Below are 14,451 nucleotides of genomic sequence, written 5' to 3'. Positions count from 1 at the left end.
GGAACTAAGGATGGATAGGTGCATGTTTATCGAATATCCAAGAAAACGAATGAAGCTTTATTTTATTGTCCTAAAGAAAATAAGGCAATTGTTAAAACAAATGCATTTTTCTAGATAAGGACTGTTTAATAAAACATGTTCCTAGAAGTAAACTATTTTTACAGGAACTAGGCAAAGAAATAACTAGATGTTCAAGAACATCAAAACCCACACGTCAGAATTGACGTTCCATTGAATTTAAGTAGTGGGAGAACGTTAATAGACATAATATGCCTTTATCGAGTGGGAGTGATGTTTGAACATTGAACACTATAGTAAGAAGTCACTAATATTTCAATGTCGTGAGGTAACGAAGGTAATATTAGTGGTACTTCGTCTTAGTGGGAGAAAGCTAAAGAAAATTATAGTTCGGTGTTCATTCTTGGGATAGTTTCGGTAACAGGATCTCTGAAGAGTTTAATACCAAACTAGATAATTACGACAAAGTACTACTGGACAAATATTGCATCAGATATAACTTGGCAAGATTCTTTAACAAAACCTTATTTGGTGAAGACTTTTAATAGTCATGTAAAAGAATGCCTGAGAAAGTTGTAGATGCATGGTTATGAGTCTAAGTGGGAGATTGTTGGGGCATATACTATTAACCATGCATTTGGATATAGTATATTCTAATAATTATCATGGTTAAAAGTCTAAGTGGGAGATTGTTGGGATATATACTATTAACCATGAGTTTGGTTTAGATATAGTATTTATTATGAAATAATTGTTTATTCAGTTTTAATAAAGTTTTAAATAGATCATATAATAGTCTGTGTCCTTTGCTTATATAGTAGATGATTTAGTGTATAGAGTTTAGCTTATACACGGAAGATTAAATCATCGGTTCTTATAAGTATAAAGTTTGAGTTCACAATCTAATGATGGAATTGGACAAACCATCAGGAATGATTGTAGCACAAGATTAAATATAATTAATCTTGATTATGGGAATGGTTTAATTCCAACTTCTTGTGCTAGTACATTTTGTATGTATTGAACGGACCAGGTAGAGATAAGTATTTTATACTGACTTAATAAAATAAACTCTCTAGCCATTAAATGTACTTATACTCTTAATCTTGATATAATTATTATTAGCTGTGTATATTATTATTGTTTTGATTTATTAAAAGACGAGATTCTTTCGTGGGTCAATATGCTTGGTAAATTGGATAATAATAATATACATTGGCGAAGTAATAGTTAGTTGATGGAATCCATGTCTCGATTTAGAGATTGATGATATACCTTTATGAAAGCTTATAAGTTTGCATGTGTAAACCCGGCCGGTGGATTTTGTATCCGACACATGAAATAAGTTAAGCGAAAGTCTAAAGGAAATAATCAATAAATGAAATCGTCAGTAATTTAATTTACTTGATTAGTATCTGAATCTTAATATGGGGAGTTAAATAAGATTTAATGGATGAATTTCGAAATTGGATAAGGAGTGCAATTACGGATTTTTAGTGGAATAATTCGTAATTAATTATGGTAGATATTAATTTCAAAAATTAGAAATTAATTCCATAATTGAAGCCTTGTTAATTAAATTCTGTGGTCCCTACTGTGCCTAAATAATAGGAAATAAAGGAATCATTTTTCTGGTGGAAAAGAAAACCCAACAGGTTTTGGAAAAGGGTCTTAACCCTTAAAACTTGTGCTATAAATACATAAGGTTTTCCACCTAGAGGGATGAGTAGATGGTGGCTGAAATTTTCAGCCAAGTTTTCATAGAAATTTCGCCCACACGAAATTGCTATTTTCGGGTATTATTTGGGTAACACAGTAGAAGACCGTGGAACGTTCGAGGATCACGATTGTGCGGGTGATGGAGATTCCATTGAGAAGTTATGGAACTGAAGGCTCACGTGGTAGAAGAGATATGGTCACACTTCAAGAGGTAACCCGTGAAATCCCGTTTATGCTAGTTGTCTAAATTACATGTGATTTTGATACTGGGATTGCTTCCGCTGCATATAATAATCCATCAACCAGGACAGAAGTTAATACCAGGGCAGAGTGCTAATTTCCTCCACAAGTTGCATCAGTGACAAAGCCACATGATCACAAGGGTGGTCAGTTCATCGAAAAATTGCACTGTGTATATAGCTTAAATATTATGTTTTAGAGATATATAACACATATTGAACACCCTTTATCGGAAACTTTTTCCACTTCTTATAAATTTGAATACCTTTGGGAAAATTCCTAACTTCTTGGATAGGTTGCCTCCAAGCAACAAATTCTCAGCCTTGTATTTTGCAATGCCTGTTACTTTCAGTCCTGAATGTGATGGACCCATCATAATTAATACTCCATGTACAATAAATTTAATTTTGTTATCGATATCGTCAATACTGCATGTAGTATTTGTAAGGCTGAAGTTTGGGTTGCCTTAGTGCAGTTTTCTTTTTTCAAAAGTTTGGCCATGGCACTGATAATAAGATCAGTTTTTCATCTCCTAGTTATTTCCTTGATCAGCTTCGTGGTTCTTCAGCAGAAAAGCGATGCTCAAGAAGTACTAATGCTTCAAAAACCACGATTGATAAATTGCAAATTTGATAAAATATATCAGTTAGGTGACTCACTTGCAGATACAGGCAACTGCATCAGAGAGAGGGTTTGTGGAGCTCATACTCTATGTGCAAGATTTCCTTATGGAATGAATTTTTTTCAGAATGCAACCGGACGTTGTTCCAATGGCATGCTCATGATTGATTTCATAGGTTTGATTCTGTTACTCTTGACGTGTTTTTCAGATTTAACTACTCCCTCCGTTTCAATTTATGTGAACATATTTCCTTTTTAGTCCGTGCCAAAAAGAACGACATCTTTCCTTATTTGGAAACAATTTACCTTTATGCAATGATTTATAGCCACACAAAATATATGTGCTTCATTTTACACCACAAGTTCAAAATTCTTCTCTCTTTTCTTAAACTCTGTGCCCAGTCAAATGGGTTCACATAAACTTAAACGGAGGGAGTACATATAAAAAGTTTTACACCATCATTGAATTTTAAGTCGTGACAGTAGATTATCTGTCATTTTTACTAGGTTGCTTACTACTCTCTATTAGGCCGTTTCAATTTAGATGACACAATTACTTTATTAGTCCGTTCTAAAAAAATAACACATTTTTATATTTACAAATAATTTAACTTTAAAATTTTCATTCTAAATCCTTAATGAGAAGTTTTTATACCCACACAAATATCATGGTCTCACTAAACTTTTGCCCCTTACACTTTTAGTACCACATGTTTCAAATGTCTTTTTTTTTAAAACTTTGTGCCAATTAAGTTAAACGACACCATCTAAATTGAAAGGAGAGAGTAATAAGTTATCATAGAAATATATTTATAATTATAAATGATCTTATTATGTAAATATCTTTTTTACATTATTAGTGCACAGAACTAGTTAACTAAACAATCTAGCTACTCGTTCATTCAAACCTTTTACCAACGGAGTACATTCCAATTTATCCTCTCAATAGGTGTGAGATTGATCTTGTGCTATGTTATAATATATGTTCTTAATTTACAGCAGTATTTCACTATAACAATAAAAGAAACGTGAAACATTAACGAAACTGTTACAAAAAGGTTTATTTGTACTTACTAGTCTACGTAATCACATTTTGACAACGAAAACCTGCTATCAAATTCATAGGATGAAGTAATAAGAAAATCATTAGAAGGGAATACTACGATAATTAGTACTAAAGAAATAATAATTGGCAACTCAGTAATAATTTACCAGTCTATTAAGTGTTGACTTTCTATCAAATTCATAGGATGAAGTAATATATGCTTTCTCTACTTTTTCAACACAGCGCTGGAGTCTGGTCTTCCTCTCCTAAATCCCATCAAGGATCAAACTGCAGATTTTAGACATGGTGCAGATTTTGCAGTAGCAGGAGCTACTGCTTTACCATCTGAAATTCTGGAAAATATGAAGATGGTTAATCCATCAACCAATAGTTCATTAAGTGTGCAACTTGATTGGATGTCTTCTCATTTCGAAAACACCTTCTATACTGGTAAGTAATTAATTAATTAATTTGCTAAATACTTCCTAGTAACTAGGAAATATGTAATTACTAATCTAATTTAACGGAAGTTGAATTGATGAATATTTTTTGCTTGCTAGATTGCCCCGACAAAGTGAAAAAGGCTCTTTTCTTAGTTGGAGGAATAGGAGGAAATGAATTCAACTTTGCCTTATCGCAAGGTAAAACGTTGGAAGAGTCGAGAACGATAGTGCCAGAAGTTGTTGAGGCCATCATTCATGGCGTTAGAGTGAGTTTTTGATTTTATACAGTATTTATTTTTTATTTTTTATACGCCCAGGCCCAGCCAACTAGTGATTTATTTACTTAATTATATCCCCTACATCTCCCCTTATTTTGTCGATGTGGGATTTGCTTAGGGTATCACTTTATATACTTATTACCTAATGATCTGTTTACCTCTTTCAGAGGGTCATTAGTTTCGGGGCTACTCGAATTGTAGTTCCTGGCAATTTTCCAGGTGGTTGTTTTCCAATTATCCTAACGAGATTCATGACGGACAACTCAAGTGCTTACGATGAGCACCATTGCTTGAAAGATTTCAATAGTTTAATAATCTTCTTCAATGATCATTTGCGACAAGCCATTCTAGACCTAAAGAAAGAGTACCCAAACATTACACTCATTTATGGTGACTACTACAATGCCTATCTTTGGCTTTTACAAAATGCCGTCAGTCTGGGTAAGTGATGCTAAAAAATACGTACTCCTCATTCTTATGTGTTTATAAGAAAGTATATGCGTTTACAAACTTTTTTTTCAGGATTTGACAAAAACTCTCTACATAAAGCATGTTGTGGAATAGGAGGAGATTATAATTATAACTTACACAATCAATGTGGAGCTATAGGAGTTCCAGTGTGCATTGACCCGAGTACTTACATCAGTTGGGATGGAGCTCATTTGACACAAGAAGCATACAGTTGGTTGACAAGATGGCTAATTGATACTAATATCTTACCCCAATTGAACTGTCAAGCTTAAGTGTATGAATTGGAAATCATATTCAAAATAAGCGCTCTTTCTGTCTACACAGCGCAGTGCAGATTTAAGCCATATTGTCACGTGCCGATTGATGACATTATTGAAGCCCTATTGAAATGGCAAGTGCATTAAATCAACATTGCTTTCCTGAATGCTATTCTTTTTTATTCTCTACTTCTCTCAATATGAACAAATCAAATAGCAACTGCTTTCTCTTTTTATATTTTGACTGCTTTTGTGTTTCAAAATATTAAGGGGTTTATGTCCAAAGTTCAGACGTGACTAGAAATCAAAGTTCAGTGTTGTTTTTTTTTTCTTTTTTTCTTGATGTAACCTTTTTCCCTTGATCTATTTTGCCTTACAAATCAATTACTAACTCAATCTGGAACGACTATTTTGATGTTAATTTCATGAATGGTCACTTAACTTTTATTTTATTGCACTAATAGTACAAAATATCTAACAAAATTATGTCTGAACAATATAGAGTGTTCTCGAATTTCCACATGGTGCCGCGCAAAGTTGTGCCATGTGAAGTCAACCGTATAAATAAATTAAAAGGCCATATATAGTTTCTCTATTAAACACGAGAATAGATGAAGAATATTGTGATGCTGACGATATTTTATACTATCAATGTCTAGATTTTATATATAGTAAATATCAATAGGAAATATTTTCATTGTTCAAGAAAAAAATCATAAATTATTTACAGAAGTAATAAAAAAGGGATGGTTTTCTTGAACGTGTACTATACGTAATACTCTTTAAAATGTTAGTGCAAGCAAATCTAGCTGTTATTTAGGTAAATCGATTATTATTATTATTATACTGTATATAGTGTATTATTTATTTACTTAGTATTATTATTAAAATATTTTCATCGTGAGCTTTCGGCAGGGAAAAATTATACTAATAAACCTGTTAATCGAGATTGCATGTGTAGTAATACTAGATTAGGAGACCTACAATTTTTCCTTTGTGGAGGGGATCTATAAAAACCACGATTTGTTTCATCGGTCATCGAAAACTCTCACGTAGCGGATGAATTCCCTTTCTCCATAATCGACAATTCATTTCTAAGATGTAGAGAATCAACTCGCCGCTCTTATGAATAAGTGAGTCTCCCAACACCATAGTAGTATTTATATAAACTACCCTACTTTATACAAGAAGCATATAGTTGGTTGGCAAGATAGCTAATTGATGATATGTTACCACAATTGATGAACTGCCACGTTTAAGTTTGAACTCTTAATTTCTTCGCAAAGTGCACATAATTAATAAGGAACTAATCTATTCGAACATTCCAAGAGAGTTGTTCGATTAACTAATAGATTTACCTTCAGCGTTTTTACAAATTTTACTTCTCAGGGTCAATAACGAATTGCTTATAGAAAACTATTAATCGTTCATAACGAGTGTGTAAACCTCCATTAAGTTCATCCTATTTTTCATGTTTCGAAATTTTAAGGGGTTCATTGTCACATCTTCTTTTAATCGGGGAAAAGAAATTTTTCTACTTTAAGTAACATTATTGAAATGAGATTAATTTATTTTATTTTTAGAGTCGACACTCAAAATAAATTATTACGGTGTCCTAAGTCATCATTTATTTTTAAATTCCAATTCAGGAAATTTGACTCTATTTAAGTCTGCGAAATACAGAAGACCGAGTAAGGAACTCTATTAACCTAGGAGAAGGTTTGAGGTACTCGCAGATTCCGTGGTTTGGGCACAGTCGCATTACTATTACGCTCGGCTTGATTGTCTGAATTATCACATGTTTAAAAATTATGTACATTTTTACCGATTACCGCTTTTGATTATATATTTTAAGCATTTGTGAAATTTATTGAAACAAGTCACAATGTTGTGCACTTGTTGTTTCGTACACATTGCAAGTCACACCACGTGAAATGCACCCGTGATTTACAACATATTTATTTTTATTATTACTTTGATGTTGGAGTCAAATCACGCGAACATGTACTTGAATTTGGGTTTAAGTGTCAAAGTTATGCCACGTGACCCATACTCATAACCATGACGAATTATTAAAGCACGCCTAAAACAACTACACATATTCATGAGTTATTTATTCTTATGTTTTGGGATTGCGTATGAAGGCCAAGAGTTTATGGAATTTATTTGCGGGAAAGCATAAGTTACTGTTCCACTGAATAAACCAAATTATTTTAACAAATTTATACTACATCTTCTGTTCTTCTCCATTAACGATTCTAAACTGATAAAGATTATAACTGGAAAGCTACATATATGAAGACTAATTGAAACTACTTGCTAAGCATATAAAATAACAACATAGTAGGATGAAATTCGATTCATCTCCTTAAATTGTTGAGATACTTCACGTCAAACAATTAACAATGGTTTATTAAATTATGTGAACATCCTCCTCTTAATTACTTAATTCAATCGTGGATTAAAATATGGATAATAGCCTAATGGGATGAATTCAACTAATAATTTATGAGATTTTTACATGCCTAATCTTTAATTTAATATTATTTTTATTAATAATATTATTCTTCATTTATTTCATAAATGACAATTTCTTTTATAATTCTAGCACATTTTAAAAATAAGTTGACCCTCAGATTAAGGAGTTAGTTTTATTCTAATAATATTGATATCATTTCTCTTTCATTATTATAGTAAAACTTTCCTTTTTTCATTCTTTTGTAATGGCACCCCCTCCCCCTTCCCTCTTCCTTTATTATTATAGTAAAACTTCCTTTAGTGTTGCTACCTAAATATTTTTACTTATTTTTATACAAGTAATATATATATACACACCTTATATATTTTCAACTAAACATGCATACATTTTTTGTTTATATTTTGTATATTAATAATGTGATTAGCTGGTATGTATAAGATATAAAATATTCTATAAGATATAAAATATTTTATACTAGAAATATACCTATAAATATAAAACTCTTCAAGAAAAAACCTATCCATATACTAGTATATTTGTAGAATATTTATTGTACAAAACTTAATTATTCTAAATATACACTATATATATTTAATATATTTGTAAAATATTTACAATGTCAATTAATATACGTTTTATATATCATTAAAATTTAAATATACAAACATGAAAGAATCAAAAATCAAATAATATAAAATTAGTCAAATTATTGTTCAGTGTTAATTTAGGAAGTTAGGGAGAAGAATCGGAATTGCTTTGAATTATTTTCGGAATTGAATGCTTTAGATTTTTTAAATCGTGATTCTACGTCCATATTTATAGCTTCATGGTAAAATATAATTATTTATGTGCCTTTTTTGTAGAATACCTATTACTGCTAGGTAACTGAAATTTTTTCTTAAATATTGCCTACTTAACCAATTATAATAAAATCAACAAAAGAACAAAACCAAGGAACTTACAACTTGAGTTCCCCATAGATAAGTATTAGATAAGATTTAGGTATGGGTAGATGGAATAGTAATAGTACCAAAGATCTGATATAGAAGGAGATTAAGAAAAATTGAGAAGGAAAAGACTAATTGAAAAAAAATTAGATCCACACATGTTGGCATGTTTTAATGGGGAAGACAGAAGATTGAGGAAAAACTGCCATAGGATTTTTAAGAGAACAAAATCTAGATGAAGATATTTTGGAAAAGGTGTCTGTTGCCGAGGAAAGAGTGCAATTGTTGAGAGAGGCACGTCTGTTTAGTTTTTTTTTTTTTTTTTTTTTTTTTTTTTCAAAAAACTTAAGTGAAGGGTAATTTTGAATAAAGTTATTAAAATAAGGGTAATTTTGTAATTTGACTTTTAGCTAAAGAGGTTCCTGTTTTTAATATATTGTAGATTATTTTTACTGTATATATTTTATTATTTATTTACTTAGTATTATTATTATTAAAAAATTTTTTATCGTGAGCTTTCTGTAGGAAAAAACTATACTAATAAACTTGTTATTCGAGATTGCATGTTGTAGTATTTAGCCCGTAAAAATTAAATTAGGAGACTTATCGGGTTCTCCTTTGCGGACGTGATCTGCAACAACCGCAATTTATGTTATCGGTCATCGAAAATCCTCACGAAGCAGATGAATTTCATTTGTCCACAGCCTACTATTCATCTCTAAGATGCAGAGAATCAATCTTATCTGCCCGGCCCCCTCTTATGAATAAGTCTCCCAACACCCTAGTGGTGTTTATATATATTGTACTATCGTAACACAAGAAGAGCACAGTTGGCTGGCAAAATGGCTAAATGATGATTATGTTGGTGAAAATATAATTAATTACGATTGAAAAATAAGATGAAGAAAAATAAATAAATATTCTTCAGGCTGAGGCGTGAATATCTTGCTCTCTTTAAGGAGATTCAAGTCCAATGTGGTAGCATCTTCACAAGTTCAGCAGTAATACACTTGATTTGTCCCCTCCCGGATACAACAGCCCGACAACGTCAAATGACTTGAATAAACTCTGGACAAGTTGTTGAGTCCAAAGCTCCACCAAAACGAACATCTTCCTTTAACAAAATAACATTCTCTTTTGTAGAGAATAAGTTGGGAGACTTAGGGTGTTTTTGGTATAACGGAAAATATTTTTCGTGGAAAATGTTTTCTTGGAAAACAAGTAGTAATCTTATTCATTTTCCGATGTTTGGTACGAAAATTAAGGAAAATAACTTTTAAAGAGTATTCATAAATAATTTAGATATAATAAACATGAAGCCATAAACTTTCAAACCAATAACCTTCCGAGCCCACGAATTTCATAGACTTTCGAATTGCTAAACTTTCGAAACTGCAGAATTTCGAACCCGTAAGCTTTATAATTTCTAACACATAAACTTTCAATCACATAAATCTAAAATAACAAAAAAAAGTAAAAATTTTTTACGGGGGTGGGGGTGGAGGCAGGTGAGGAGGTGGGGGTAGCGGTGGGTGGTGCAGAAAAACGAAAAAACAAAAATTTAAAATTACAAAGAAAAAAAGATTTTTTTTTGTGCGGGTGGGGGTGGGGTGGGGTGGGGGGGAATCAAAAAGACAGAAATTTGAAATTGAAAAAAAAATAGGTAAAAAAAATAAATTTTTTCGCGGGAGGGATGGTGGGGTTGGTAACGGAAAAACTGAAATTTAAAAAAAAAAAAAGCATTTTTCGGAGAGAGGGGGTGGGGTGGGTTGGTGAAGGTGGGGAAGGTTGACAAGGAGTTTTGGAAAATGTTTTCCCTTCTCTTGATAAGGAAAACATTTCCTCAAATTGGAGAAAAATGAGTTGATAAGGAAAATATTTTCCAAAACATTTAAGCCAACCAAACATGGGAAAATTGGAAAACATTTTTCGGAAATGTTTTTCTTCATACCAAACAAACCCTTAGTTTTTCTCCTTCTCTTAACTCTCTTTTTCACTATTTCAATTTCACTTTTTTCATGCACGCTACAATACTTTTTCCATACTAAACATAAGGAAGAACCACCACTATTTATAGGTGCAGGTTCTCTTCCATAAAATAAATATAAAGGTAGTGAGATAATTGTCACGACCCAATTACGTTACAGGTCATGATGACGCCCAACACAGTTATCAGGCAAGCCAACCCGAAAATATTAGTGAGTTTTCTTTTTACATTACCAAAACCATTCCATCATTTTGTAAATTTGAATTTAAAACAAATGATAATTAGCAACGTAAAATAATAGTTTTACAACCCAAAATAATAGTCTACCAATATGTGTATCAAGACCTGGTGTCACAAGTATATGGGCATTTAGTAGAATGTACAAAAGAATAAATCTATCATACTGTCTGAAATAGAATAGACAGTGAAAAACAAAGAGAGACTCCATCAAGCTGTTGAACGGCATAGGAAGGGAGCAACTCACCGTGGAATCACGGCCTACTATCAAGGATGCGCACTAGACGGGTAGCCAGATGTATCTGCCTCAGATCCTATACAATTAAGTACAGAAGCGTAGTATGAGTACATAAACAATATGTACCCAGTAAATATCCAGTCTAACCTCGAAGAGGTAGTGACGAGGGGTCGACTTGACATTACTAGGGTCAGATAATATAAGAAAGTGTTATGCTAAGCATAGATGTCATAAATAAATAACAGTTTATAGCAAGAAGTGATAGGTTCTTTCCTAGATAATATCTCAGATAACTATTTACATTTCGGGGCATTTAACATAGTTCAAATCACAGGAAGTACCGAGCAAGAAGCATCCACAAATAGTGCTGAGGTCGTACTACCCGATCCAACATAAAAATAAAGTGTGCACTGCTGGAGGGTCGAACGACGCGAACGATAGATGCATCTATTACCCCGCTCGTGAATCATACATGCGACGTGGTCAAATATAATTAAACACAACAAACAGTCAGGCAGGAATATATCGGGGAAACAATTACTCAAAGAAATGTCCACTTCTCTTTAAAAGGTCAAGAAAATATTGTTCCTCTTTATAAATTCATTTACCACATTCAACATGATTTAAGCAATCTAAATTGACAACAAAGTTACAAGAATAGCACATAAAGCATACTTTTGGGTCCTAGACTACCCGGACTTAAGCATAATAGTGGCTGTAAGCACGTGATTTTTGACCCTCCCCGGGAATTTTACGTTCTTAAGCTTAAATATCTAATTTAGGACTAGTATAGCCATTTTAACTAGTTTTACTTTATTTCGTTGCAAAAAGAAAATTTCAAAAAATATATATATAAATTTTAGTTTATGTATCTCTCATAAGCTTGAAAAATACAAAAATTGCACTTTATTTTTGTATTTTATATAATTTCGAAAATTACAAAAATATAGTTCTATTAAGGTTTTATAGTCATTTTTAACTTTGAAAAATACAAAAATATTACCTCATATTTTATCTTAATATTTAAAAACGAAAATTACAAAAAAATAGTTTTATTAATATTTTGTAGCTATTTTAAATCTTGAAAATATTTTAAAAGATATAGTTTTGTTTAAATACTAGTCTTATTTTTGGTAGTTATTTTGCTTACATAGGACTAGTTAAGCAACGTGTTCCTATTTCTCGGGTCCAGGCAAAAAATAATATTCGGGTTCAAACTACCCGGTTTTAAGCCTAATTTTCGGACCTAACCCGTAATAAACCGTGTCCAGAACACGTGGGGAACCCCACCACGCGTGGGGGACATATGCCTTGAACCCCACCACACGTGGGGCTCATTTTTATGGGCATTGTGTTACAAAAACACGGAAAAGGCCAAAGGAACGGAGGGGGGGATTTCTGGAATTTTAAAAAGGAGAGTACTGTACATCTTCTTCTTCATGAAGAAGAAGAAGGAAAACCTACTGGAACAAAAAAGAAAAGAACGAGCTCCCCCTCCACCAGCTTGACGAACACCCACGACGCCATAATCTCCACTCCCTCACGTCCAAACAACCAGCTCCCCGACTCCCTCGTCGTCCCTGTCCAACCAACGACCCCAAAATCCTCGCGTCCAAAACCACCGGTAACCCTCCACGTACCAGCTCCGTCGAGCTGCTGCTCGCTGCATCGCCACCCCCACGACCAGCTTCCTCCATCACCACCATCACCCTCGTTCCCGCCGCGAAACCACCATAAACAAACCCTACTCACTCCGTCAACAACCTCACGTCCGAAACCACCCAAAACCACTGCCTAAAACCAGCACCACGACCAACAGCCCCCCTCTTGTCGTCAAACAACCAGCTGCCTCACGACCATCGACTGTCCAAAACCAACGCCATAACCATCGTCACCACCACCGGCTCCCTCCGTCGACCCTACTGTCAATCACTATCCCAAAACCACCAACAAAACCACCAGCGACACAGTCCAAACACCACCCTCCCTCACGTCGGACCCCAACTCTTCGACCTCACGTCCAGTGGCCATCCGAACTACTAGCCACGACGACTTCTTCTCCTTCGTCGTAGCAAAGAAAAACAGTCCGACGACCCTCCAATTAATCCGACCATCGCTGCTTTCCATTCAGCCCCCTCATGTCCAAATGACCACCTGGAAAAACCAGTCCCAGCCGTGACTCATTTTGGTCCGTTCGTGCTCGAGTTTCCGGCGCGAGCTATTCAGTCCGAGCTCTGACGACCTTTTCTATGGTTTCCCGTTCGAGGTTATCCGTCGAGGTCGGTGTTGAGGGTTGGTCAATGGCTCTGTCCGTCTCTGTTTGTTCAGGTTAGTAAACTTCAAGCATTAGACAAGGAAATGTTACGGAATGTTCAAAAAATGCAATATAGAAATTGGTATGGTAATTTTCTGCCCATGTTTCACCGTATGCATTTTATTCATTTTTGCGTTGTGTTATTCTTGTTTTTTGATGTCATTTAATTAAGTTGGGCTAGTTGTTCTTGACACAAGTTTGACGTTAATTTGTTCGTGGTCCTTTGCTTAGTTCGTTCGGACAAAATTAGCATTAGTACTTGTTGTTACCACTTCCGAAACACCCATTCACTAGACTCATTTTATTAAATTTTGACAAGCTATGAGATTTTAGTTGTAAAGAAGCCGTAAGATTTAGTATTGTTAAAGGCGCAGAAATGGCATCTTTTTAAAAAAAAAAAATAAAAAAAAAATAAAATAAAAAATAAAAAATAATAATAAAATAAATAAAAAAAACGGGACAAGCTTCGCCAAAAAATAAAAAATGTACATATTGTGGAGCCCTCGCAAAATATATGTATTAAGTACTTAGATTTCGGGACGGGCCGTTTAGTAAATTTCACGGCCCTACCCAAAAATAATAATGCGCTAGTTGCTTCAGGCGCGCCTTTAATAATTTGATTTTCCTAAACTCGGGTGCACATTTATGTGACCCAAATCTAAATCTCAACGGAATCGAAATGTGTCTCTAATCACGGGTATATTGATTATGGCGTGGCCCGAGATGCATTTCCATGACGTTGTAAATTCCTTTTAATAATAAATGAGACGAGCCTCGACAAACAAAAATGTAGAAGCTGCGGGGCCCCCTAATGGATATATATAATAAAATTACTTAGAATCCGGGACATGCCGTTTAGCAAATTTTACGGTCTTTCCCAAAATAACAATACGTTAGTTGCTTTAGGCGCATCTTAATAATTTATTTTTCTTAATTCGGGTGCACATTTATGTGACCCAAATCTAAATCTCAACGGAGTCGAGATATGTCAATAACCACGGGTGCATCGATGTAACGTGGTTCGAGATATATTTTCACGACGTTGCAATTCTCGTAAAAAATAATAATAATAAAATCGGTCAAGAGTTTAAAACTTGCATATAGGTTTAACATGTACAAAATCAGATAATCAAGCCAAATATAACAATTGAGCGACC

At 33.7% G+C, this 14,451-nt stretch overlaps 1 protein-coding gene across 1 annotated transcript; it reads left to right on the top strand.

The window, feature by feature from the left end:
- Nucleotides 1-2,390: 2,390 nt before the first annotated feature.
- On the top strand, nt 2,391-5,488 carry LOC107764291 (acetylajmalan esterase 2). The gene is made up of 5 exons (XM_016582847.2): nt 2,391-2,774; nt 3,887-4,093; nt 4,204-4,352; nt 4,532-4,805; nt 4,887-5,488. The coding sequence occupies exons 1-5, from the start codon at nt 2,477-2,479 to the stop codon at nt 5,105-5,107; spliced, it is 1,149 nt and encodes a 382-aa protein (XP_016438333.2). The 5' UTR covers nt 2,391-2,476; the 3' UTR covers nt 5,108-5,488.
- Nucleotides 5,489-14,451: the final 8,963 nt, after the last annotated feature.

The sequence above is a fragment of the Nicotiana tabacum genome, chromosome 7 (assembly GCF_000715075.1).
Source record: "Nicotiana tabacum cultivar K326 chromosome 7, ASM71507v2, whole genome shotgun sequence".
NCBI classification, from domain to species: domain Eukaryota; kingdom Viridiplantae; phylum Streptophyta; class Magnoliopsida; order Solanales; family Solanaceae; genus Nicotiana; species Nicotiana tabacum.
This window is presented reverse-complemented; position numbering and strand designations above follow the sequence as displayed.